This window comes from Mandrillus leucophaeus, unplaced genomic scaffold (assembly GCF_000951045.1).
Source record: "Mandrillus leucophaeus isolate KB7577 unplaced genomic scaffold, Mleu.le_1.0 Scaffold271, whole genome shotgun sequence".
In the NCBI taxonomy this organism is placed as follows: Eukaryota; Metazoa; Chordata; class Mammalia; order Primates; family Cercopithecidae; genus Mandrillus; species Mandrillus leucophaeus.
Window position 1 is genome coordinate 177 of NW_012102821.1, and position 26,884 is coordinate 27,060.

At 52.3% G+C, this 26,884-nt stretch overlaps 1 protein-coding gene across 1 annotated transcript in view; it reads right to left on the reverse strand.

Annotated features, from left to right (window-relative positions):
• Window positions 1–2,789: 2,789 nt before the first annotated feature.
• LOC105542962 (adenylate kinase 8-like) overlaps window positions 2,790–26,884 on the reverse strand; it is a gene marked incomplete at its 3' end in the record, with an annotated part of 26,651 nt that continues 2,556 nt past the window's right edge. The window contains exons 2-5 of the mRNA XM_011984688.1: window positions 25,044–25,128; window positions 16,674–16,723; window positions 13,644–13,757; window positions 2,790–2,858 (exon numbers count right to left, since the gene is read on the reverse strand). Of these exons, the coding sequence (XP_011840078.1) occupies window positions 2,790–2,858; window positions 13,644–13,757; window positions 16,674–16,723; window positions 25,044–25,125 (315 nt within the window). The remainder of the gene's footprint in view (window positions 2,859–13,643; window positions 13,758–16,673; window positions 16,724–25,043; window positions 25,129–26,884) is intronic.

Below are 26,884 nucleotides of genomic sequence, written 5' to 3' on the forward strand. Positions count from 1 at the left end.
TCACTGCAACCTCCACCTCCTGGGTTAAAGCAATTCTCCCACCTCAGCCTCCCAAGTAAATGGGATTACAGGTGTGCGCCACCATGCCCAGCTAATTTTTTTAAATTTATTTTTTATTTATTTTTTTGAGACAGAGTCTTGCTCTGTCACCCAGGCTGGACTACAATGGTGCCATCTTGGCTCACTGCAACCTCTGTCTCCTGGGTTCAAGCGATTGTCCCTGCCTCAGCCTCTCAAGTAGCTGGGATTACAGGTGCCCACTACCATGCCCAGCTAATTTTTGTATTTTTAGTAGAGACAGGGTTTCGCCATGTTGGCCAGGCTGGTCTGGAACTCCTGACCTCAGGTGATCCGCCCGCCTCGGCCTCCCAAAGTGCTGGGACTACAGGCATGGGCCACCACGCCCAGCCAATTTTTTGTATTTTTAGTAAAGACGGGGTTTTGCCATGTTGGCCAGGCTGGTCTAGAACTTCTGGCCTCAAGCAATCCTCCTGCCTTGGCCTCTCAAAGTGCTGGGATTACAGGCGTGAGCCACCACGCCCGGCCTGGCCCTAATACATTTTCAAGTGAGAGACAGATGGAGAGAGAGAGAGAGTCTGTATGTGCATATATATATATTTTAAAAGGACACAATTTCCGATTCTGGGGGACATGAAATGCGCGCCACCCCCCTTATCACCCCCAGTGAAAGTAGCTGTAATACATGCATAAAACACACGGGGCAGCTATTCAAGGACTCAGAAAGTTATCCAGTAGTAGGCAAGTTGGGGGAAAAGACTAGAATCCTAAATACCACCAAACCAGTATCTCCTGGCCTGGTCTTAAGGCAACCTGAAGGCTGAAGGTGGGCAGCAGATGGGAGAAGAGTGAGCTGGGAGGGGAGTGGGAAAGGGGCTCCTAGCACTCGGAGTGGGGGTGCCTCTGTGGGGTTTTTCTTTCCTCTGTTTTCTCACACTCCTGCCTCCAGGCAGTCCTGCGTTGGCTGTGGTGGCACGGCTGTGTCAAAGGGGCCTGCAGGTACCTGAAACACTGAAAGAGGGGACCCTTCTCCAGTCCCAAGAGAACAGGGCAAAGCCCGGTCAATCCTTCCTCTCTTGTCCTCCCACCACTTGACCCTGGTCATGGGTGCAGTCTCAGGAAGTGAGTGGCAGAGCAGGATAAATCAAACCTCAGCTTCCTGGCCAAAATACCAAAAAGAGGAGCACCGGGGAACTAGGAATTACTGGGAGATGCCAGAGAGGGGAGCTCAGGGAAGTCACTAAACACAGCATGTGATGAGATCAAAGGCTCACCCCCAAGCTGTGCGCGTGTGGGCCTGACCCTAAACGGCATTTCAGAGACACTGAGATGTGAACTGTGGCCAGCTCACTGCCAAGTCCCCAGGTGCCCCTGGGTGATACGCGCGCAGCACAGTGCTGCACGGTCAGTCACTGCACGGCACTGCAAAGGGGCTGAACACAGGACTGACACGGAAACCACACCCTGAGAAGCCTGGTTGGAACGTGCAACCTGAACCCAACTGAATCAGTCATCTCCTTAGGCCAAAAAATGACATTTGCCATAGGATTTAAACAAGACCCAGAGCCTCATAACAATATTTAAAATGTCCAGGATACAAAAGTACTTAGCGCAGGGAGAACCAGGAACATCTCTACTCACATGAGAGCAGATACAGATGTCACCACCACATAACTCAGATGTTGGAATTAGCGGATGAAGACTCAAAAGCGGCTATTACAAGAAAGTTCCAACTGGTAAACACATGGAAAGATAGAGTCTCAGCAAAGACACAGAAGGCAGAAAGAATCGACGCAATAAAAAATTCACAGGACAAGCTCAATAGTGGAATAAAAAAATAAAGGGAAGATTCAGTGACCCTGACAATAGTTCAATACAAATTATCACATCTGATTGACAGTGAGTAAAAACAACAGGGGCTGGGCGTGGTGGCTCATGGCTGTAATCTCAGCACTTTGGGAGGCCGAGGCGGGCGGATCACTTCAGGTCAGCCTGGCCAACATGATGAAATCCTGTCTCTATTAAAAATATAAAACTTAGGCCAGGCGCAGTGGCTCACGCCAGTAATCCCAGCACTTTGGGAGGTCGAGGCGGGCGGATCACGAGGTCAGGAGATCAAGACCATCCTGGCTAACACGGTGAAACCTCATCTCTACTAAAAAATACAAAAAATTAGCAGGCGATGGTGGCACAGGCCTGTGATCCCAGCTACTCAGGAGGATGAGGCAGGAGAATAGCTTGAACCTGGGAAGCGGAGGTTGCAGTGAGCTGAGATCGCGCTGTCCTCCTGAGCCCTCCCCTGCCCTCTCCACTCTCCTCGTGTCCCGGGAGGCCGGCCTCAGTGTATTGCTCACCTGGATTCCTGCCCTTTGGCTTCACTGGGTCTGGTGAAAGGACGGGAGGCGAGAGTCTGGGGTACCCCTAATTCTGTCTCCTGCTGATGCCAGTCCCTGGCGCCTCACCATCACTCGCCGATTGCCTTACCCTCCCATGCTTCTGGACTGTCCTGTCATTAAATGCTTTCCTGTGACCCCTCCGGGTGGGCTGGCTATTTCCTACGGGACCCTTGACCGATACAACGAATTCCACGCTCTTCCTTTTCCTTTGACAAAAGCAAAATCCATGTCTGCAGACTGACCTTCACGGAGCTGACGTTTGCCTGCCTTACCTTCTCTCACGCCTCTGGTCACCTCTGGTCTTGGAGATGAACACACGCCCTTCACCCTCCCCTTTATCTTGGCACTGAAGACCCCAGCTCACTGGAGTCCTACCCGCTTGACGCAATCCTCTTCAGCCAGGCGTTCCTGAATCAGTTGGACGAGCAGCGCGCTGGGAATTGTCTGAAGGAAAAAGGACACACAGAATGATGGCCCGAACCTGCATCCTGCAGCTCAGGACACAGACCAGCACACACCCCTCGCCAACGCCCTGGCCTCAGGAAAGCTCTGGCCACCATCGGGCCCCACCCTTCCTCCACCCACCGCACCCCCTTCCTTGAACTCTCTTCTACCCCCAGCATCTCTGAGGACCTCCCTCACACGTGTACTCACCTTATCCTGTGCCCAAGCCCCAACATGCCCTCGCCCACCTCCACCTGAATAACTCCTGGGCTCCCTCAGAGCCTCAGCCCCAACTGCCAGCCTGCAGGAAGCCCTGCCAGATCCTCCCAGGCCAGGCTGGTGCTACTTTCCGTGCTCCATCGTCCTGGATGGAGAACTCTGTCACTGCACTAACCACCACACATTCTAATGGCCCGCCCGTGTGGCTGTGTCCCCAGTAAGCTGTAAAGCTCTTCGAGGAAACGGACAGTGTCCTACTGACTCTGGACCCCAGACAGTGGCAGGTGGGAGGGGATTGGCTCCAAGACCCAGCAGAGGCGAGTGTGTCCATCTCTTCCCAAGTCCAGGTCAGTGACCTCATGTTGGTAACAAAATTGGCCACGGTGGGAGTGTCTACACCACAGAAATGGCAAAGGCTAGGTACAATAAGGACTCCCCGCCCTGCCCCCAGTGCTGGTTGTTAAATGTTGACCAGCAGACCACCACCCCAGCACCAAAGGGTATCAAGGATATAGGAAGCCCTGTCGGCCATAATGAAACTTCAAATTCCTTGATTCATTCAACAAGTAGCAGTCACGACGGCTAGCGTGTGTTAAGCATATGCTATGTGCCAGGCCCTGGGCCAAGCACTCCATCCTCCGCTCTGTAACAACTCTGTGCCATCTGTACCACTGTCACCCTTTTCACAGAGGAGGAAGCTGAGCCTCAGAGAGGTGAAGCCACTTCTCTAGGGTTACACCGCCAGGGAGCAGAAGGCAGGGCTTGAACTCATGCCAGTCTACCCAGAGCCAGGCATGGGAGTGACAGACAAGCCCAGATGGGTGAGCGAGGGAAAGAGGCTGGAGGCTGCCTTCCTTCTGCCTTCTCTCTTCCGAACTTTCTGACCAGCATCCATACTCCACTTTTTATAATCAAGTCTGATCTAACTTACAAAGCCTCAAACGCCCCAGGGCCAATGCCCCTGGAAAACCCACTCCCAAGAGTCCCCTTGCCCTGGGGTCACTGAGAGCTGGGAGTTCTTCCCAGTCCCCCAAACATTCTGCCATGGGAGACTCCCAGGCCAGCCCCAAACCACACATCTCAACATCAGGGCAAAACCAGCCTCCCAGGAATGGCAAGGAGGGGCTTCTGTCTGGGGCTGGCCATAGCCCTTGGCCACAGCTGGCTGCCCAGGTGTGCAGTTGGGTTCACACAAAAGTGCCCAGCTGAGGGGGTGAGGGCAGGGGAAATCCACCTTACACTCCTTTGTCCAAGCGGGAAGGTGCTGACGTGGGGCCAGGCAGCCCAGGTGGATGAGCACCTGTTCCTAATCTCTCAGGGTCCTGGGGCTGGTGGTGACCCTGGCAACATTCCAGTGAGCTAGACAAACATCTAGATCTTTACATTTAGAACCAACGTTTGTGAGGGCTCGGGGTGACCACCAGACCCTGCCTTTGGAATGCCATGGCATCTGCCTTGACTGCTGTTGGCGCACTTAAGGGGACAGAGAGCTAGGCCATCACAGAGCCACTCCAGCAGGCTGCGTGAACCCGCTGGGGCCTGCTGACTCGCAAGGGTACTTTCCTAAGGGCTCTGTGCATGGCAGAGCGTGTCCAGGCTTTGTTCTATTATGTCCTGGTGGTGAGGTGGGGAGAATGGATAGCCCTCAACCATCTCTAACTGGTGAGGTTTGCCATTTTTCTACCCCAAATTTAATATCGTCTGTGCTCAGTGAACTGGCTTAGGTCAGCCCAAACACTGAACAACTGACAGGAAGGACCTGGAGAGACAGCAGCTGGGTGGGGCGGACAGTCCCTGCAGGGGCTCAGTTCCTACACATTCAGATGCTCTCCTGGATTCTCATGAGGCAGCCTCCTTCCTGCCTTTTCCTTGGGCTATTTGAATGGGTTCCTGACAAGAGCAGGCTGGACCTGGGCATACGAGGGTAAAGGGAGGGGATGTCCTCAGGGACCCAGGCATTCAGGGTAACTGGCTTATGGTGGGAGTGGGAGGTGGGGGGAGGGGAGACAGGCCCTGGAGGGACAGCAGGGAGGGCAGGCATGGGATCCTGATTGGAGGAAGTTAATGACGGCTTCAAGAGGAGAACCGGGTGGAAGTGGGGGGAATCTGGCCCCAGGGAGGTCCTTTGGGGACTCAGCTGCCTGTGGTCTGCACCCTGGCTGCCCGCTGAGTGACCTGGATGAGTGGCTTTAATGCTCTAAGCCTCAGTTTCCTCATTTGTAAATGGGCCAAAGATAACATGTTTCAAAGAGTTTCTGTAGCAGTTAAATGAAATGATACATGTGACAAGCGTGGGGCGTTGCTGGCCCTCAGCAAGGGCTCAGCACTGTGGCAATCACTGCCCCCTGAGCACCCTCGATGTCCATCTCTTCCCAAGTCCATGGTCAGTGACCTCATGTTGGTAACAAAATTGGCCACAGTGGGAGTGTTGACACCATAGAAATGGCAGAGGCTACAATAAGGACTCCCCACCCTGCCCCCAGTGCTGGTTGTTAAATATTGACCAGCAGGCCACTGCCCCGGCACCAAATGGTGTTAAGGATATAGGAAGCCCTGCTGACTGATGAACTAATGAAACTTAATTCATTCAACAAGTAGCAATCACAAATCACGTCAGCTAGTGCTTGTTGAGAACATGCTAGTGCCAGGCACTGGGCCAAGCATTCCATTCTTCGCTTTGTGTAACAACTCTGTGCCATCTACACTCCACTTACAGTAACACAGGCTCCCAAAGAGGAGTCCCAAAGAGGAGTCACCGTCTTGCCCTACTGCCTGTATGGTCTGAGTGTGCTCAAGTCCATCCTCAGATCCAGAGGGGGGCCCTGACTGGCCCAAGCCAATCCGCATACCCCACTCCTGGCCACTGTGATTGATTTAGTATTAGCCCTTTTCATAAAGGAGGAAGCTGAGCCTCGCAGAGGTGAAGCTGCTTCCCCAGGGTGCTCTGCACACTCTCTTCTCCACAGAGGACTGGGGAGGAAGCAGCTCTTCTCAGGGCAGTCGCTGAGGCCTGGCCTGTGGCTTTCCTTGTAGTGCACACCAGGGGCTAAAAATCTCCTCTACGCCCACCCACATTCCTGAAAAAGGACATGGGAAGTAGAAATACATTCCAATCAGGAAGGTTCCTTGCTGGGGGCGGGGGCTTCCTGGTGCAGCCTTTCTAATGCAGAGCAGAGACTCAGCCTTGGCATCAGGGCTCACCTCCCACCTCTGCCCAGGGCAGGCTCTCTGCTCCTGGCGGCTGCGATCCAGCCAGTTGGGCGGCTCTGGGCAAAGCCTCGACCTCTTTAGGCCTCACACACCTAACCAGTAGAAATCAGAAATGAGACTGCAAATGTGGCTTTTACTTTAATTTTCCATACACTCCACTTACAGTAACATGGGCTCCGAAAGTTCCTTTGAGGAGTCGCCCTCCTGCTCTTCTGCCTGTATGGTCTGGGTGTGCTCAAGTCCATCCTCAGATCCAGAGGAGGGCCCTGACTGGCCCAAGCCAATCCGCATACTCCACTCCTGGCCACTATGATTGACTCAGAGGCTGCCTGGGACCCAGTCCCAGCCAATGAAAGTCAGGCCCAGGACATCAGTGCAATCATTAGGGGCATGAACCCCTGCTTTCCACCAGATCAGAAGCTGAGAAAACGTAAGAGCAGGAGCTGCAGCAGCCACTTCACGGGCATGATGGGTGTGGAATGGAATGAAATCAGCACAAAGGGAAAGAGAGAAGCCAGACCCAGCCGCAGATTGGCTTTTCCAGGGATGGGGAATGGGAAGAAAAAAAGGGCAGATAGTGAGAGAATGAGGGAGGGGCACCTCTGCTGGGAACTGGATGAATGTGTTCGCTTGAAAGTTATGGGGCCACCATGTTTCTACGAGGTAGACAGCCAAAGTCAAGACCGAGAGCAAGAGGGAGACACAGAATGAATGGATGGTGCACAGAGGAAAAAGGAAACCACAGAGGCAAGAAGGAGGCGAGCCAGCATCCAGTCCCTGGCTCCAACATCTGCTGACACAGCCCTGTGTCCTTATCCTATCGCCCCCTACACCCACCCTTCTTCCCTAAGCCAGTGGTTCTCAACTTGATTGTGCAACAGAATGCTGGCAAAGCTTCTGGAAACACAAATTGCTGGGCCCCACCCCGGGAGCTCTGATTCGGTAGCTCTGGGATAGAGCTGAGAATGTGCATTTGTAGCACGTTTTCAAGTGACACGGATGCTGCTGGTCAGGGCATCACACCCGGAGAACCACTGGCACAAGCCCACCCACACGGGCCCTGGGGTCTGGGGAAAGCTGCTAGAGAGGGAGGGTGTCCTTCCGCCAGTGCCCGTTTCCCCCAGGTCTCCAGGGGAGCTTCCCCAGGCTGGCAAGGGAGGTGGTGGGCAGGAAGCAGCACTGTCCCTTCCCTCTGCATCTCCCCTCCGTCTCATCCTCTCCCCTCCCATCCCCTTTCATCCTTTCCCAGCCCCTCAGGTCCTCTCCCAACCCCAGACACAGCCAGTATCCATCCTGGGGCTGTTTTTCCCAGATTCCTCTGCCCTCCCTGACAACACCCATGCAGGAGGCAGTGTTCAAACAGGTACAGGAAGCAGAGGAGGGTGCCAACCAGGACACAGGGGGTGCCAGCCAGTCAAAGAGCACCGGCTGAAAGGCAGCCAGCCCCGGTGGGGCACAGCGCCCCCTGCAGCCTGCCCAGCAGGGGATAGGCCGGTGGGTTTGAGCGCAGCTACTCCTGAGCGCCCCCCGCCGCTCCCCGCCACTGTGCTGTCTCCACACCAGCTTTGATGTGTCACGTCAGTAGCAGGGCTTCCAGGAGCTGCTTCTCGAAGCCCTGCCAAACTGTCTTAGCAGGAATCAGCCTCCCTCCTTGCAGAGCGCTGTGATGCTCTCCCACCCCAGCCCCCAAAGCCTGGCGTTTGGGGAGAATCAGGGAGAAGCTGACAGAGTGCAGTGATGCTGCTCCTGGCCACAGAGAAGGCTCAGCCCCTGCTCAGGCCCCTGGCCCCAGGTCTCCCTGCTCAGTGGCACCGCAGCACCCAACTAGCTGCTCCCATGCTGCTGCCATGCACTTAAGGGCAGGACAGGCTGCGTTTGCTGCAATTTGGATTTTTCTCTCTTTCCCTTCCAGCACCCAGTGCAGCTTTGGTGGCTTTCCGGGCCTGGGGGCAGACTGGCTGACCTCCTAGCCCTCCAAGGTGCCGCCCCGCTGTTTCGCGGTTCTGAGGCAGCCAAGTACGCAGGTGCCACCCTGGCTCTGTCCCTGGGGTGCCACCTGACTTCTCCCCAGTGGGCTTTCTCACACTACGATGACATGAGCCTGCATCTCCCTGTCCTACCTCCAGGCCCCACTCTCAGGGACCCTAATGTCCCTGTGTCACCATGGTGAGTGATGTCTGCTCAGAATTTGTGGGCATTTTGAGCTACAGTGTGAGCTTGGGAAGTAAAGCAGGGAGAGGAACAGGTGAGATGCCCTGATCTGACCCCCACACCCCACTTCTCCATAAAGGGACTTCTCCTGGCAGAGGAGGGAAACCCAGTAGTCGGACTGAGCTCCCCTCAGAACTGACAGAACATCCTTTAAAGACAATTCCCATTCCAAAGTTACCGCTGCTGCTCGGAGCTGTCAGAGCAGGTTAGGAGACAGCAGGAACTGCCTCCTAGAGTCTGGGAGGGGGAGGGTTGGGGGACCAGAGACAAGAGGAGGGAGAGGAGAGGAGAAGAGGCTTCAAAGGAAGAGAGCAGACCTCACAGCGCGGCACCCAGACAGGCGCATGGAAGAAAGTGGCAGCAAAAGAAACCCTGGACTGGACAAAGGCCAGGGAATTTTCAAAGGAGCGACAGAACCTGGTGCTCCGGCTTCCCTGGGCTGCAGTCACCTCCTCTACCCAAAGCCTTCAAAAAAGGCCCGCTCCACGCCGCTGCCTGGAGTGGTTGACTCCGGAAAGGGAGGGAGAGACTGAGGGCATTCCCACCGTGTCTCAATTCAGCCTCCAGAAATGAGAGCAGCAAGGCCAGCTGGAGATGGAGTGGCCAGAAGTGAGGGAGACACCCAGCAGGACTCGGAAGCAACATCTGTGGGCTATTTCCCAGAAATCCTCAGAACTATTTGGAGGGGACTATGTTTCTTGTGTGCAGACAGAGGTAGGATGAGGGCTCACGTTGTTTCCTTTCTCTGAGACAGGGTCTCACTCTGTCATCCAGGCTGGAGTGCAGTGGATCCATCATGGCTCACTGCAGTCTCGACCTCCCAGGCTCAGCCCCCTGGGCAGCGGGGACTACAGGCGTCCATGCCTAGCTAAATTTTCTTTTCTTTTTTGTAGAGACAGAGAAAAAAAAGAAAGGTGGCGATCCTCCCGCCTCAGCCTCCCAAAGTGCCGGGATTATAGGTGTGAGCCACTGCACCCAGCCAGACTTTTTTTTTTTTAAACAGTAGAAATTTAAGGCTCATAAGTACAGGATCAGCACCTGAGAGTGGCTCCTCAGTGGCCTCCCCTGACTCCCCCCTCTCCTCCCTGCCTCTCCCTGTCCCCCCCACCTCCTCCTCCTCGCCCCGGGTCTTCCTCACCTGAGCCTTTTTGTGGTGTTTATGATGTTGAGTCAGATTGTGGGCTTAGAGATAGGGCCAGAGAAAGCAGATGAAGGAAAAAAGACTTGGCCAAAAAGATGAATTCAATTAACTTAATAAATAAGAAGAACGGGAGGCAAAGGTGGCCTCGGGCTGGGGTCCCAGGAGCAGCCTTTCAGGGGAACGGGCCTGTGGAGAAGGTGCTAGAGCCACTACTGTGGGAAGAAAAGGTGGGGGTTTCTGCAGTATTACTGGAAACCATGTCCCTTTCATGGTGTTCAGTGAGAGGACTCAGGCCATTTTGACATTCATTTCGATGGCTCTCACCATGTCTTTGGGTCCCTGATCCCCTCCAGGAAGAGCTGTGGGGTCAGCATCTCGACAAAATCACTCAGGGGAGCCGGTCACCAGCCAATGACCTTGGCTGGTCTCCAGTGACAGCCAGCATCTTCAGGGCATCGAACGTCTCTTCTGGCCCGGCCTGGACCCAGAAGCATCACATGTCCCTGATGGTCCAGTGAGGGAGGGGCCCGAGCTGGAGAGGGCCCAGGAGCCATAGAATACCGTCTCCTCAGGGAGATTTCTAACCCTGGCTGGGCCCTGGTGGAATCCTCAGTGAGACTTCTAGGTGTATCATGTGTCCCTATGCGTTTACTAAAAAAGGTTCCTTATCTTTGGGGTATGGAATAAATGAAGACCACCCAAAGGAGACAAGCCAAGGCTGTTTACTCAGAGCTTGCTGGAGCAAGGGAGTCGGCCAGCATCATTCACATCTGGCGGACTCGAAGGCAGGGAGAGGACAGGGAGAGTTCTAAAGGAAAAGGGAAGGCTCCAGGCATGCCTGCTGGAGGCTGCTGCTGGGGAGCTGGAGGCGTCTCTCTAGAAGTGGGCATTCCACAGGACTGGACAGGGGAGCACATTTGGCTTTCTCTGGCTGGTCCTAGGTTGGAAGCAGGAACAAAAACTAGAGACACTGCCAGTTATTAATGATGCCCTGGCCATTTGGGATAGGCGGCTATAGGGGTGACTTAGTTCAGCTTCCTGGACTATTGGAGGAGAGAGCAGCCTGGCTTCCTGCAAGCCTAGCGCAGCAGGCGGCTTCCCGGGCGGGCTCCCGCAGGTCATGGTTTGGTCTCCTGGGCGGGCTGCCGCAGACTGTGGGGCAGAGTCCTGTGTTTACGGGAGGTCTGGCCATTGTCCACACTGAATATTCAGTCTCAGGAGATCTGGACTAAGACATCCATGGGGAAAGTCAAATGCTGTCTGGGTTTGCTTTAAAATAACCCAGGGCAGGGGGAGCAGGTGAGGGTGCAACCCGAGCCTAGACCGCCATGAGCTGACATCTGTCGAAGCAGGGGATGGATCCATGGGGGTTCGCAGACTATCCTCACTGCTTCTGGATATTTTTATGAGATTTCATAACAATCAGTTACAAACAAACAAAAATCCCTGGCCACTGTGAACCCCCAGCATCCTGGGGTACCATCCCGGTGGGCCTCGTGACACTGCCCGATTCCAGACCCTTCCATGCTGGAGGACCCTTCCATTCCTTCCATTGGAACATCACAGTGTGCCCTTTGGGAAGGCTTTGCTTAGTGTAACTGTGGTTATGGCTCCAGGGAGTCCCTAAATCTTGCAGCCTATACCCCCTTCCCAGCTCAGAGCCAGTGCCTAGGACTTAGTAGGTCCTCAGGACTAATGTAAATGAATTAGTAAATGAATTGAGTCAAACAAGCCACCGATTAATTGCTTTACTGAAGGTTCCCCGGCTCCCATACCCTGGCTTGTGCTTAGTTTTATGGGACCATCAGTCTCCTCACTGGCTGGAAGCTTCTGGGGTAAGGAGAAGAAACTCATCTTCAGCCCTCCCACAGCACTGCAGAATAGTGCTTGGCAAAAAGGCAGTTAGGAAGTATTTTGGAAACCACTGGGAAATGCCTAAGATGGAGATGTCTTGGTTAACAGTGGCAACGTAAGAGAATTCTGCTTAAGACGGCAAAGCCAAGACTAGCAGGAGAAAATCAGATATTTGAAGGCATCATTACCACTCGCAAAAAGAGCCATAAGGACTCCAAATCAGCAGACAATTTAAAGAGGACATTTAATGAGAGGCCTTGACTGGCAGGCACTGTCTGCAGACAAGGCCACGCATGGCCGAGCCTGCCACGTGCCCACTCGCTCTTCAGAACATTTTACTCCTCGACGAGGCCTGACACCCAGGCCTTTCATCTTCCCTCCACCCGAGTTTCCGTGCCAAGGACCCCAACAAGACACCCTTGAAAGCACTTCAGTGTGGTCTGAAGTATGCTGATAATTAGCAAAATGAAACCCAGAAGGAATTTCCTTAAACTCCCTCCTATCTGTTGAATTTTATAAAGCTACTAAAAACATTTTTATCCTACGAAAAAGCCTTCCCCCAAAAAGCTTATCTTCTGCAGGAAATGAGATAAGCACTTTCTTTCTCAAATCATGTTCCCAGCCCGAAAGGCTGGTGTCCCCACAAGCTGAAGCCACACAGTTCAACTCTTGCAAGACCACAGGGGCGGCTGGGGGACTGAGTCGCCGTGGGGGCGGCCGCCTTGCTGAGGCGGGCTTTCCTTCTCCATCGGACTGCTGTCATAGGCAGACTTGGGGCTGGGGGTCTGTCAAAGTCATACCCCTCTCCCTCTCTCTCTTTTTCTTCTTTTTTTTGTTAACACAGAGTCTCATTCTGTCGCTCAAGCTGGAGTGCAGTGGTATGATCTTGGCTCACTGCAACCTCAGCCTCCTGGGTTTGAGCAATTCTCCCACCTCAGTCTCCCGGGTAGCTAGGAATATAGGCACCCACCACCATGCCCAGCTAATTTTTTTGTGCTTTTTGTAGACATAGGGTTTCACCATGTTGGCCAGGCTGGTCTCGAACTCCTGACTTCAAGTGATCTGCCATCTCAGCCTCCCAAACAGCTGGGATCATAGGTGTGAGCCATCGCGCCTGGCCCATACCCCTCATCTCTGAGAACTGCCATCCCCGCCAACCAGGAGTCTTCATGGCCACGTCTGAGCTCTGTGGCCTCACTGAGCCCTCACAGCACACCCCTCAACAGAGCTGACTGCGCCTGGGACACCTGACCAGCTAGCCTGGGCAGATCCCCCTTCCTGAGGATTTGGTTTTGAAGCTGCCTTTGTGGGTGGTCTGAACCGAGGACACAGGAGACAAGAATGGATTGGTGGTCACGAGTGGCTGGAAGCATGACAAGAAAGAAAAAAGGAAGAAGGAAACCCACCCCACCCACCCAACCAACGAGCACGAAAGACAGGCACCACCAACCACACCCAGACAGAAGAAAGAAGAAAGAAATAGAGTGACTATCTATATGAAAGAAAAAAAAAAAAAGCGAGCCAGACATATACTTTCAGATAGATGTCAAACAAAGAGCGAGCGGGCGGTCAGAAACAAAAAAAACACACACACCGCAAGCAACCCCAACCAACATGAGAGAGACAGACAGAATGAACACGCACCGCACCAAACAGAGGGCGGGCCAGCAAGCAGCCCACCCAGAGCGAAGGGAGACACACCCAACGAACAGAAAAGACACGCGGGCCACCCACGCGACAGACAGACAGACACCCGCCCAACCAACGGCGCAGCCAACCCAGCCAGCCACCCCCGCACGCCACCCACCGCAGCAAGCACTTGCCTCCATGCCTTCACTCGGCTGAGCCTAAGAAGAAAAGAAGCAAGCCTGGACCATTCCACCAGGCGCTTGGACAAAACAGCCTCCTTCACTCAACTTGCGATCCTTTCCCATTGCAAAAACTCACCTCGGTACCCAGCGGGACATGGGCCCAGTAAGGAATTATCTTCTTCCTTCCTTCACATCCTGCCTATGTCTATTTTACTCTAGCATTTTCTTTTACTCAATCAAAAATGAAATGGAACAAACCAAGCAATGGCTGGGTGGCAGTGGGGGTGGCGGTGGGCACTGCCACTGTGTGCCTACCCCTGTCCCCGGGGCCAGTCCTACCTTCCTTTGCAGATAAAGCCTTTTGGCTTTGGTGGCCGTAAGGGAAAACTCGTTTAAGACCAGGTTCTCCAGGGTGAGGAGACTGCTGTTCAGATGTTTGCAGAGCCACATTGCCTGAAGAAAGGAAAGAAGAAAAGAGCATTTTCATAAAAACAATAAATACACAAATAACTCCATTAAAATGCCCAGGTCCTTCCCTCTCCTACGGGAAAAGGTTGGCCATGGGAAAGCACAATTATTTCCAGCTGGAGGAAGGCCACCAAGGGAGATCCACCCAGAAAGCACCTGCCGGCCTAAGAGCCCTGCTCGCAGCATCTCTTCTTCTACCAGCATGGACTTAAATCAAGTGGGAAGACCTACAGGCGGGCTACGTTTTAGCTGCCCTCGACATGCTTTCCAAGCTCTGTGGACCATGAGTTTCATCTCAAGGAAGATTTAGAACAGGAACTTTGAGGACAGAACCTAAGGATGGGTAACAGCCCACACTCAGTATTCTTTTTTTTCTTAAAGATTGGGAGCTGGCATGTGCTGGTCAATGGGATGTTTAGTTCATTGATAATTACTCTATAGTCTGTAACAGAAGAGTAAATTTTAAGGAAGAATAATGAACTAAAACAATCGTGACACCAAAATTGTGCTGATGACCCTTCCAGCCTCGAGATGGTTCTGAAGGCCCTTCCAGGACCCAGGGCTGGTGTGAACCTTCATTCTTCCTGTTTCTGTTGCTGAGACAGAACCTCAGTGACAGCATTGGGAAGAAGCCCTTTTTGACTGTACATCGTCTTATCAGAACTGTGTGTCTCCAAAGGGCACTCAGGAGTGGGGACAGCAATTCACCAAAAGGCTTGCTGTTGAAACACCAGCTGCCGGGGCCTGACCTCGACAGGGAGGACAAACTCGATCACTTCAACCATGTCGGGATGTGCCGAAAGCAAGTCTCTGCCCTCTGAATCTGCTCTGCCCGGCAGATTCCTACCAGGGACCAGAGAAGAGCTAGGACAGGACGAATTCAAATGTCAAAGACAAAAGGAGAGCCTCCCACTGAGCAACCAGACTCTTCCAGAAAAGCGAGTTCAACGAGCTTGTCTGTCTAAATGCAGAATCTGTCATCCTCACTCCCAATGTCAGAATTACCTGGGGAGTGTGTTCTAACTACTAGTTTTTCGGGGCTCTGCTCCAGGAGATTCTGATGAGGTTGGTCTGCAGGGGACTCCAGGAACCTGCATTTTTCATAGCACCCTGGAAATGCCAATGATCAGCAGGTCTGGGAGTTCCTGGCTTCTAATTGTGAAACAGCAAAATGGTTGGACTCAGGTGGGTTAAATGCAGAAACGCATGGAACCCTACAGTCTGATATGGAGGAATCAAATAGAAAAACTATAGACCAACAGGATGAGCAGATGGACAGATGAGTAGAACAGCTATACTAACTCCAAAAGCATAGCCCATGCAGGTTAGTTGAGGCAAGGATCAGTCATTTTAACTCCTTTTCAGAAGAAAGCAAGGTGCCAGTTAAACAGGGGAACAGCCTGCCCCATCCCATCCATGACACATGCTCACAGCGATTATATAGTCACGGAAGAAGGGTTTGCTGATGTTCACCGACCAGGTTTTTAAAAGGTAAAAAGGGTCTCATCTTGGATGAATGAAACTTTAACACGTTTCTGGCACTTAAAAATGGACTTTAGGCCGGGTACAGTGGCTCATGCCTGTAATTCCAGCACTCTGGAAGGCCGAGGCAGGCGGATCACGAGGTCAAGAGATTGAGACAGTCCTGGCCAACATGGTGAAACACTGTCTCTACTGAAAATACAAAAATTAGCTGGGTGTGGTGGCACACGCCTGTAGTCCCAGCTACTCAGGAGGCGGAGGCAGAAGAATCGCTGGAACCCAGGAGGAGAAGGTCACAGTGAGCTAAGATCGCGCCACTGCACTCCAGCCTAGCGACAGAGCGAGACTCCATCACAAAAAATAAAAATAAAAAAATAAAAAGTAAAAAGGGTTCCATCTCAGATGAATGAAATTTTAACACATTTTTGGCACTTAAAAGTGGACCTTAGGCCAGGCGTGGTGGCTCACGTCTGTAATCCCAGCTCTTTGGGAGGCTGAGGTGGGCAGATCACCTGAGGTCAGTTCAATACCAGCCTGGACAACATGGTGAAGCCCCATTTCTACTAAAAATACATAAATTCCCTGGGTGTGGTGGTGCACGCCTGTAGTCCCAGCTAGTCGGGAGGCTGAGGCATGAGAATCGCTTGAACCTAGGAGGCAGAGGTTGCAGCGAGCCCAGATTGCACCACTGTACTCCAGCCTGTGTGACACAGTGAGACTTTGTCTGAAAAAACAAAAAAGGACCTTAAAGACTGAATGTCCTAGAGGCATTCACTGTCTAGAAAATGGCATTCACTGTCCAGAAACTGGTGGTATGTGAAAAAGGGTGGGCGAGGTGGGCCCAGGCATTGCTGTATCTTCAAAGATGCATTTTCTTTAAAATGGGGAGAGAACAAAGCAAATATGGCAACATGTTAAATTTGCGTAACATCTGGGGTTGGGTACATGAATATCGATGATATAGTTTGCTGTCCTTTTCTGACTCTTTTAAATATTTCACAATTAAAATGTTCAGAGTGAATCTTAAGATTCCAAGTCAAAGTCTGTGAAATGTGTGTACTGTTGGACCCAGCACTTCTGCCTCTGGAGATGCATCCTAAGGACATAACGAACGGTGAGCGAGGAGAGCGTGTACACGGGCAAGAAAAAGCCCACGAAGGTGTCTCCAAGCAGGTTAAAGGAATGCTCATCTGTGGATCTCCGGATGGTCGGGGAATTCTATTTTTGGTCTTTTGTAGTTTCTAGGTTTTCTGCTACAAATACACACTACCTTTTGTAATAAGAAGAAAATAAGGAGGAGGAGAAGGAAAAGAAGCAAAGCTCAGTTATGCTGCAAATTCATGGAGGTGCAGTCTCATTCTAGCTCTGGAGGATAAATGAGATATTACAGCATCACAACACTTAATATGATACACTTACTATCGTTGTTTTCCCCGAGGCAGGTGGACCTAATATTACAATCCTGGGCACTGTGGAATAAAAAGATTTGAATGTCACCACTCAACATGACAAGCAGCCTCCCAGGTCTGCGGTACTCGGGGTGTACTTATTTCTTTCCTCCCCAGATTTCATTTTCTGCCAGTGACACGGCCATTTGTAACCCAGCAGCTCAGAGACACTCTTGCCGTGGAACGCATTCTCTGTGTTTAGAGAGGTAAGTGATCACCGAGATGGTTTATTCTTCTACCTCCAAGGGGACATGGACACAGTAACTTGTTTACCAAACTCATAAATATCAAGAACAATTGGGATTTCAAACACCATAAAGCATTTTAAACAGGGACTTTGTCTCCAGTCGCTCTCTCCAATAAGGCTGTAATTTATGCAAATCGACCTTAGAAGCTTTTCTTTATGTTTATGTCTTTTTATTTAGCAAATTGTATTCCCCATGATTTTACAGAGGGAAGTAATGGGGAAAGCCCACTACTTCCCTCTGTATGGGGAAGTGTATGGACCAGATTTCTAAAACCCGAGAAAGGAAAGTCTGCTTTCAAAGATGGACTTTTCTATGCAAATGGAAAACACTGGCAGCTTGTTTGATTTGAGTCCTGGCTGGTTTTGGTCCCACAGAATTCCCAACCCAGGCTACTGACAAGAGTGTGATATGAACCAAGGGCTCCTGAACCTGTGACCGAGAGTCTAGGCTCACCCGGCAGGTGAAGCTCTGGTGGCAGACCCAGGCCCTGGCCATCACGGAAGCTGAGAAGGCATTTTCAGCTTCTGGGGTGGGAGCCAGGGCAGAGATTCAGCAGCCCTGTCTCTGTTCTAGGCCTGTAACCTGGGGCAAGGTTTCCCAGGGCCCTCCCCATGGGGAGAGAAGCCACTGCAGGTGGAAAAACGGCTTGCAGGACAAGTCTGGAAACAAGGTGGCTTTGAGAACATGTGGTCAGGTGAGAGGATGAGGTGAGACAGAGCTAGAGTGGCTGCTGGCGATGGGAAAAGAGCTGACGGGCACGGGAAGAAGGGTGCTGGAAGGCATCACCCTGGGTTGAAATGAAGGGAACAGCAGTGGGGTCTGGACAGATGCATCCACACTGCCCTGCCTGCCCAACACCATCTTGACTGGGCCAGCTGTCCCTCTCCTCGTGGGGAGCCGGTAACCTTGGCCTGGCCCCTGACCCAAGGCGACAGATGAACGGATGTCCACTGCAACTCGCATGAGCCTCTAACGTCTGCACGAGAGCCTGTTCTGGCTGGGCTTCCGGGAGGGAATCTCGTCTCAGCAGAGGAGAGAGGTGTATGGCCTTCTAGTTTGGGGGCAGACACAGAAAAGGAACTAGACAGTGTCCTTTTGGCCAGCAATGTAATGGTTAGCACATCTACACCCAGCTGGCTAATTGGGTTTAAAGAGATCTTTGCCCAAAATCATGGCACCTTCTCATTTTTGGAGGAAGTCAAGGTAACTCACTGAATGATCCTCTCCTCTAACCTCAGAAGCTGTGGACCTTCTTATTCTCCCTATGGCTGTTCCTTCCACGTTCCTGCCTTGCCACCTGTCATTTCCCATCAGGAACGTCCTCCCTTCCCAGCGCCCAGCACCCCCAGCCTCCCACTCCCTCTCCCTCCCTGAGATCCTTGTTCTCACTCCCTGTGGAGGCCCATGATCAAGTGGCGGGCTGCTGCAGCCTTCCACACTGGTGAATGTCAGCCTGCTACTGAGAAACAGGTGGAGTTGCTGTCCCCACAGAAAGAGAAGCTCCCAAGGGCAGAGACCGAGTCTTATCCTCCTGGATCACCCCCATGGCAGCCAGAACTGTGAGGAGTCACATACAGCGACCTTCAGGGCCAACTCCTTGGCTGTCCCCATCTCGTCCTATGGTCACTGTTTGTCACCTGTATCACCACCATTACTACTGCATTACAGAGGGCCCCCTCTGCTGACTGTTTGGCCCCCAAACAGTCAGCATGTTTGGGTACAAGTGCAGAAAATGGATGCAGCTCAAGAAGAAAAGGGGGTTGACTGCTCACACCTATAACCCCAGCACTTTGGGAGGCCGAGATGGATGGATCACTTGAGGTCAGGAGTTCGAGACCAGCCTGGTCAACATGGTGAAACCCCATTTCTACTGAAAATACAAAAAATTAGACAGGTGTGGTGGCACACACCTGTAATCCCAGCTACTCTGGAGGCTGACACAGGAGAATCACTTGAACCTGGGAGGTGGAAGTTGCAGTGAGCCGAGATTGTGCCACTGCACTCCAGCCTGGGCAACACAGCAAGACTCCGTTTCAAAATATCTATATCTATATCTATATCTATCTCTCCATCCCAGCGTGGCTCACAGAGTCCTACACAGGCTGGGAAGCCAGGCCCTCAGGGCTACCCCACAGGAACAACACCCCAAGCAAGGCCACCCAATGGGCTGGGAAGACACCACACAGTGCAGCCCGTGCCCATGATGCTGCTGTCACATGTGGGCACCGTGCCACCATCAACCACGCTGCCCTTCCACCCAGGAAGTAGGCCCTGCGGAGCTGCCAGGTAGTGCTCCGGGCCCTGCCTGTGACTCTTGAGTCTGGACTCCCCTGGCAGGTGAAGCACTGGTAGCGGGCCCAGCCCTGACTGTCATGGAAGCTGGGAAGGTGTTTTTAGCTTCTGGGGTGGGAGCTAGGGTGGGCATTCAGCGGCCCTTTCTCTGTTCTAGGCCTAGGGCCTGGGGCAAGGCCTCCCAGGGCCCTCCCTGTGGGTGAGAGAAGCCATCATAGGAAACAGTGTGGGAAACACTCCTTGCAGGACAAGTGTGGAAATGAGGTGGCTTTGAGGACACATGGTCAGGTGAGAGGATGAGGTGAGATGGGAGCCAGGGTGCCATGGGAGGTTTTGGGGAGGGGTGGCAGGGAGGGTGGTCAAGGGTGGAGGATCCTTGGGCCATGAGGCAGAGCTCTCACTTGGACCATGGGGAGAGCACCTGCTTGGCCAAAGTCAGATGAGGGAGCAGTGGGGAACCTGGGTCTGCTCATGCACCATCGCCTGCTGCCTCTCCAGGGCTCTGACCACAGGCCCTGCTGAAGCTCTCCAGACACAGAGGAGACCCAACAGGGCGCAGGGCGCACAGAGCCCGAGGAGTGGGGAGACGCAGCTCGGCAAGGGCCTTTGGGGAGCAAACCTGACTCCCGAGTCACGCATTCGCCTGAGAGTTCCCGGGCTGGGGGCTGCAGGGGAAACCCTCCCCTTCCAGGTTCCTGTAAGTGGCACCCAAATGGTACACATCTATGAACAGACTTTAAAAGGGGAACATCCACGGCCTTTCTCCCCACCTAATTTCTCCCACACATTTATGTGATTAATTTCAGTTTCTTAAAATCTAACACCTTGAAACTCCAGCCCTGCTCATGAGTAATTATTTATAAACAGTGTCATAAAAGGCTGCTTGACTGCCAAGAGTAATCAACTTCTTCCAACCACTTCAAAGGAAATCAAAAAACCTTTCCATCCACAGATCCTTTTGAGGTTTAACTAGGAGCATGATTTAAAATTCACAAGAAAACCCTTAGGTATTGGAGCTCTAATACACAGCTTTCTTGGACAAACGTTTGATAAAAAACGAAACATACCATTATATACACCATCGCCTGCTTTAATATTGCCCAGGGCTACTGTAAATGCTCACTTTGTACTAAATCTGCTTTTCTGGCGGCGAAGGGGCTGCCAGCCCATGTACCGGGGCTCTCTCTGCTCCCTCGTGTGCTCGCTCACCGGGATGAGCCCGGGGCCTTCTTTCCCTCTACACCAGTCACCAGGCATGTCACTGTGTGTGGCAGTTAACCCCAGGCCCAGGAAGAGAAAGGGCTGAGGTCCTAGCTACAGTTACCACAGGCCGCTGCATGGCTGGAAGGGGGCACAATGATCTGATACACCAGCCCAGGGGAATAAAACACACATTGGATGTCACGGGCCCCTCCAAGCCTCCCGCACTCTTCTAGGACACATGAGGATTGGGCTTAGCTGATTCGAGGCTTCTCCCACTCCTAGAAAAGTCACCAAGGCGGCCGGGCGCAGTGGCTCACGACTGGTAATCCCAGCACTTTGGGAGGCCAAGGTGGGTGGATCATCTGAGGTCAGGAGTTTGAGACCAGCCTGGCCAACATGGTGAAACCCCGTCTCTACTAAAAATACAAAAGTTAGCTGGGCATGGTGGCGGGTGCCTGTAATCCCAGCTAGTCAGGAGGCTGAGGCAGAAGAATCGCTTGAACCTTGGAGGCGGAGGTTGCAGTGAGCCGAGATTGCGCCATTGCATTCCAGTCTGGGCGACAGAGTGAGACTCCGTCTCCAAAACAAACAAACAAAAAACAGAAAAAGAAAAGAAAAGTCACTAAGGCAGGGTAGTCTCCCTTCCTCCTTCCCATTTTTGCTCCACAAGCGTGGGCAGAGAGAGAGAAACCCATGGGTATCACTCTCTCCTTTCCATTTCAGTGGTTGGGACTTGAGCCAAAGGACAAAATGTTCCAACATCCGTAAAAGCTGCCAGCTGAGGGCCTGCGGTGGAGTGCAGGGCTGTGGGAAACAAATGAACTCTCCAAAACAGTGGTTCCTGGGACCCAGCGACTCTACTTCCTGAGAGCATCTGGCCAAAAGCTGGACTCAGCTGTTCAGGAGGACAGACCCCCAGCTAGAGGCTGGCCCCCAGCTAGAGACTGCATGAGGCAGGTCTGGATCCAAGCCCCTGCTCGAGAACAACGGAGCAGGTGCAGTGCAAAGAAAGGAGCAAGGACTCCACGGAGGGAGCTTCGGGAAAGCCCCAGACCTTCGGATGAAGGGAAAGGGGCACTAAGGAGGGTGGGAGGAGGAGACAAAGGGAGGGAGGCAGCAGCGGAGGTGGCTGTCCAGCCAACATCAACTACACTCCATCCAAACCAGAAAGATGATGTTTAAACTTTAAAATCCTGATGAAGTGGACAGTTTGACATTGAAAATTAAAGCTGTACAAAGAGGAGTAAGATCAAAACATAAAGAGATTATTGAATCTGCCTCAAATTTCTTGAAATTCAAGGCTCTTGAGTTTCTGGGCTGGGGAACTACGTAAGCCTTGAAGTAGTGGTTTAAGAACACACAGGGCCGGGCATAGTGGCCCATGCCTGTAATCTCAGTGCTTTGGGAGGCCAAGGCAAGAGGATCACTTGAGCCTAGGAGCAGGGACCAGCCTGGGCAACATAGTGAAACCCTGTCTCTACAAAAAAATTTTAAAATTAGCCAGATGCAATAGCATGTACCTGTAGTCCCAGCTACTCAGGAGGCTGAGGCAGGAGGATCACTTGAGCCCAGGAGGTCAAGGCTATAGTGGGCTGTAATCACCCCACTGTACTCCAGTGTGAGCAACAGAGTGAGACCCTGTTTCTAAAAAGAAAAATAAGAGGGAGGAAAGAAAAAAGAGAAGAACACAGGGCATGCCCCAAGCAGGATTTTCAAACTAACAGCAGAAAATGTCAGTGCAACCTAATTTATGAGAGTTCAAGTGGTTACATTATTATCAAGCACTTTTTTTTTAGACAGAGTCTTACTATATTGCCCAAGTTGGAATGCAGTGGGTATTCAAGATGCAGTTGTGGCACTGTGGTCTCGAACTCCTGGCCTCAAGCGATCCTCCTGTCTCAGCCTCCCAAGTAGCTGGAGCTACAGGTGCACTACCACACCCAGCTTTCAAGCACTTTTTGTTTTTGTTTTTTTAGATAGGGTCTCACTCTGTTGCCCAGGCTGGAGTGCGGTGGTGCGATTTCAGCTCACTGCAACCTCCACCCCCTGGGTTCAAGCGATTCTCCTGCCTCAGCCTCCTGAGTAGCTGGGATTACAGGCATGTGCCACCACGCCCGGTTAATTTTTGTATTTCGTTTTTGTTTTTGAGACGGAGTCTCGCTCTGTCGCCCAGGCTGAGGTGCAGCGGCGCGATCTCGGCTCACTGCAAGCTCCACCTCCCGGGTTCACACCATTCTCCTGCCTCAGCCTCCTGAGTAGCTGGGATTACAGGCATGTGCCACCACGCCCGGTTAATTTTTGTATTTCGTTTTTGTTTTTGAGACGGAGTCTCGCTCTGTCGCCCAGGCTGAGGTGCAGCGGCGCGATCTCGGCTCACTGCAAGCTCCACCTCCCGGGTTCACACCATTCTCCTGCCTCAGCCTCCCCAGTAGCTACTATAGGCACCCGCCACCACGCCTGGCTAATTTTTTTTATTTTTAGTAGAGATGGGATTTCACCATGTTAGCCAGGATGTCTCGATCTCCTGACCTCATGATCTGCTCGCCTCGGCCTCCCAAAGTGCTGGGATTACAGGCATGAGCCACCACACCGAGCCAATTTTTGTATTTTTAGTAGAGATGGGGTTTCGCCATGTTGGCCAGGCTGATAAGCACAATTTTTAATTTAGAAAAATCTATCAAGCTTTTTACTACTGGAAACTCAACATCGTATCCCTGGAAGCAGCTACCCATGGTGCATCAGGGATTTCCCATTCCTTCAGCCACCACTGACCAGACCAGAGTTTCACGGCTTCCATCTGGTTTAACCAAACATGTCCATTTCACAAATGAGGAAAGTAAGGCCAAAGACAGCCACGATCTCTCACATCTCTACATTTTAAGATGAGTGAGCTGCAGGGTACCTGACAGCGGGGAGGGAGGTGGGGGGTGGCAGGACAGAGGATTGTGCTGCACCACACTCTCCACTCGCTCTTGGTTGACTTTTAGTCTGACTTTGTTTTCGCTTTACTTTTACTTTAGCTTTTACTTGGCTCTTACTTCACTTTTACTTTGTGTTTCCTTCTGCTTTGCTTTCCCTTTGCTGTCCATTCTCTTGCTGGTGGCGGGGTGAGATACCTGCGTGGGGGCAGAGTTGCTGTCCGCAGCCCTGGAACAACAGAGCTTAGCAACACCCAAGCTCCCAGCACCCACTCGGCCTCAAGGTGGGGGCGAGGGCGAATGCAGGAACTTCTTCCTCTGGCAGATGGAGCCAGTGGGGCCTGGGGGCGAGCCTAGGTCTGCAGCAGTAAGGGCCACGCAGGAGGGCAGGGTAGGCTTAACTCCCACCCTAAGAGCAAGTGAATCTGGAGAGACAGAACCTCCCACCTGGGCCATGTAATAAACAGCCAACCAGAGAAAGACGGTCTCTAAGAGTCGCTGCAGGGCAGAGTAAACTGCACCAGGAAGGTGGGGTTGGGGAGAAGGCAAATCGGACATGGGGAAGGGGGTCTCGAGGCCACCCCAGCACCACACCACCCATGCCTGGGCACACAGGACTCTCAGTCAACATCCGCTGAACAAGGGAACGTCCAGTGAATCAGCCATTTGCACCTAACCAGAGGCTCAGAAAAGGGACTCTTTCTTGGCCCTTTGTGGGGTCTCTCTTTGAACCTGCCTGCCTAGGTCCATGCAATGGCATCGGGAGCCAAGACTCCCTTCCTCTGCTGCTCCGCAGCCAGACCTGGATGCGCCAGGACCTGCATGCAGGGCACGAGGAAAAGGCTTGGAACCTCCTCTCTCACCACTTTTTTTTTCTTTTAACTACCTAGTGTCATTTCTCACCTTGGGCCTTCTGAACCTCCACACAGGGCATCTCTGGCCTCTGTCCTCAGCTGCACCAAGTGCTAATTTCACTGGTGCGCTGGTAGCTCCTTCAAAGCAGCTAATTCTCCAATGAAAGAAACATAAAAGCTCCAAGACATCAGTCCTACCCAACAGCCCACACAGGACAGGACTGACCCTCCACTTGGCAAAGGGACTGTGGAGTAGAGTGAGGGGCCTTCCTTGTGTGAGCGCCTCCCTCCTCCTCGCTCCTGTGCTCTGGCCTTGGGTTGGCTGACCTGCACCGGCCAACTGCAAAGGTTTGGGGAGCTCAGAAACTCATTAACAGGCTCTGATAATGAGACCGTCGGAAAAGCCCAAGAGCTTGCCTGTCTAGGTAGACCAGAGACCAAACTTACACCTGACAAGTGGAGTGATCAGAGAGCTGAAACCCAACAGGCGACATCAGCTAGGGCAGGCGAAAGCATTAATAATTGATTCCATGGGTCATTCTGGGGTTTTCATTTTAGTAACTTGGCAAGAGAATTTTTATAAGTTGTGCTCCAAAAGAAATTAAGGCATTTTTCAATGAACCACCACCTCAAGTTGTCGAAACCCCTCCCTTCTGACCTCCCTTCAGACACAGGTAGGACAGGACAGTGCTCAGCTATTCTCGGGGTGGGGCAGGATCCCTGGAGAGGATGAGGAGAAGAAGGAGGAGACAGAGGAGTCAGGAAAGAAGGGGAAGGAGGAGGCGAGGGGAAGATGGGGAGGGGAAGAGCCCCAGCCAGTGCTCACCATTGTCGTTGTCTTTATGCAAGTGCTGGATCATGAAGGGGATGGGGTCCTCAGGCTGATGGATCAGGAGTTGCTCCAGCATGTTCTGTGGGTGCAGGGCAGACACCCAGGTGGTTAATACCTGCAGGGGCACCTGGTCACCATAGATACCAGCTACGGGGCCTGCTCTCTCCACTGCACCCCACCAAATGTGACTTCAACCTGGGACCCAGCCTCTGCCCCAGCTGGCATCTGCTTGGGTCCCCAGGAGCAGAGGCATGAGGGGGGCCACGTGGTACTGCTGCAGAGGCACCTGGGGGAGGCAGAAGTGGGGCACCCTGCCCCTGATTCAGAGCAGGCAGTCCAGGGCTCTCTCCCCTGGGGTTCTCTGGGCTTCCCAGACGAGCCTTCTCCAAGTTCTCAAGCATCACCGTTCCCCTCAGAGCCTTAGCGGATGCTGTCCCCTTAGCTAGGAAGCTTCTTCCTCATCCTCATCCTGGCTAACTTCTGCTCAGTCTCAGATCTCAATGGGAACATACCTTCTTGAGTATGTGCACTAGGCAAACACGTCAGATGCTCCTGCACCTGCCTGCGGGCATTGCCCTGTTCCATGCCTCACCCTGTTCCTACTCACCAGGCCACCATCCTCCCAGCAGGCCATGGGTTCTTTGGGCCTCCTTGTCTGCCTAGAGCCCTTGGCACCCCAATGCCTGGCAGTCATAGCAGATGGCCGGTGCAGATGTTTGCTGGGGAACACGACCATCACCACTCCATGTGTCCCTCCAGAATGGAACAGAATATTACCAGCCAGATTTCTAAATAGTCCTGGGATATTCTGGCCATTTCATCCAATCAGGCAAGCATATCAAGGGAAAGCAGAGTCTGGGGTTGCAGAATCCTAGGCACAGAAATGAGGAAGAGCTCACAGCAGCTGTGCTGCCGCAATAAGGGGCATCCTTCAGCCCCAGGGACAAGGAGGGAAGGGCTGTAGCCCTCTTGGAGTGAAGGGAGTGTGGGGCAGGAAAAAGAGCACCGAGCCGTGAGAAGTCTTGGTTCCAGCCCCACTGTATCTCACCAGCAAGTCCCTTCCCTTCTCTGGGCCTCAGCTTCTCCACCTGTTCAGTAGCACAGCTGGAGTGAACTCATGTTTGTATACCACTGGTGTGATAGAATGAGATGATTTTTGATGGTTCACACATAAATATTTTACATTTCATGTTTAAATCATTGTGTATTTAACGTATTGGAAAAATAAGTACATCAAATCAATAATTTTAAGGATATCACTTAGGATGAGGCAAAAGCGGCTATTTAATTTTTTTAAAGGTGAGTTGATTAAAACAAGTGATTAGTTTAAATTGGAGGTGCATTAGTGGTTATGCAGATCTGTCCATGTGATATAACTGCACAGAACTGTATGCACAACAAAAACATCAATGCAGGTAAAAATGGAGGAAATCCAAATAAGGCCTACAGTTCAGGTAACCCTCTTGTACCAATGCCAGTTTCCTGGTTTCGACAATGTGCTACAGTTATGTTAGATGTTATCACTGGGGCAATGGGGGAGGGGAGACCAGAAATCCATACTATTTTTTAACTTTCTGTGAATCTAAAATTATTTTAAAGTCAAAAGTATAAAAAATGGAAATGGTCAAAACCATGGAGGGAATACACAGATGACTAAGGACTGGAAATATTGGACTGAAAGCTTTCTTGTTGGGAGGCGGAGGCAGAAGGACTGTTTGAGCCCAGGAGTTCAAGACCAGTCCGGGCAACATAGCAAGACCTCGTCTCTACTAAAATTAAAAAAAAAGATTAGCCAGGTATGGTGGCCTGCACCTGTAGTTTCAGCTACTCTGGAG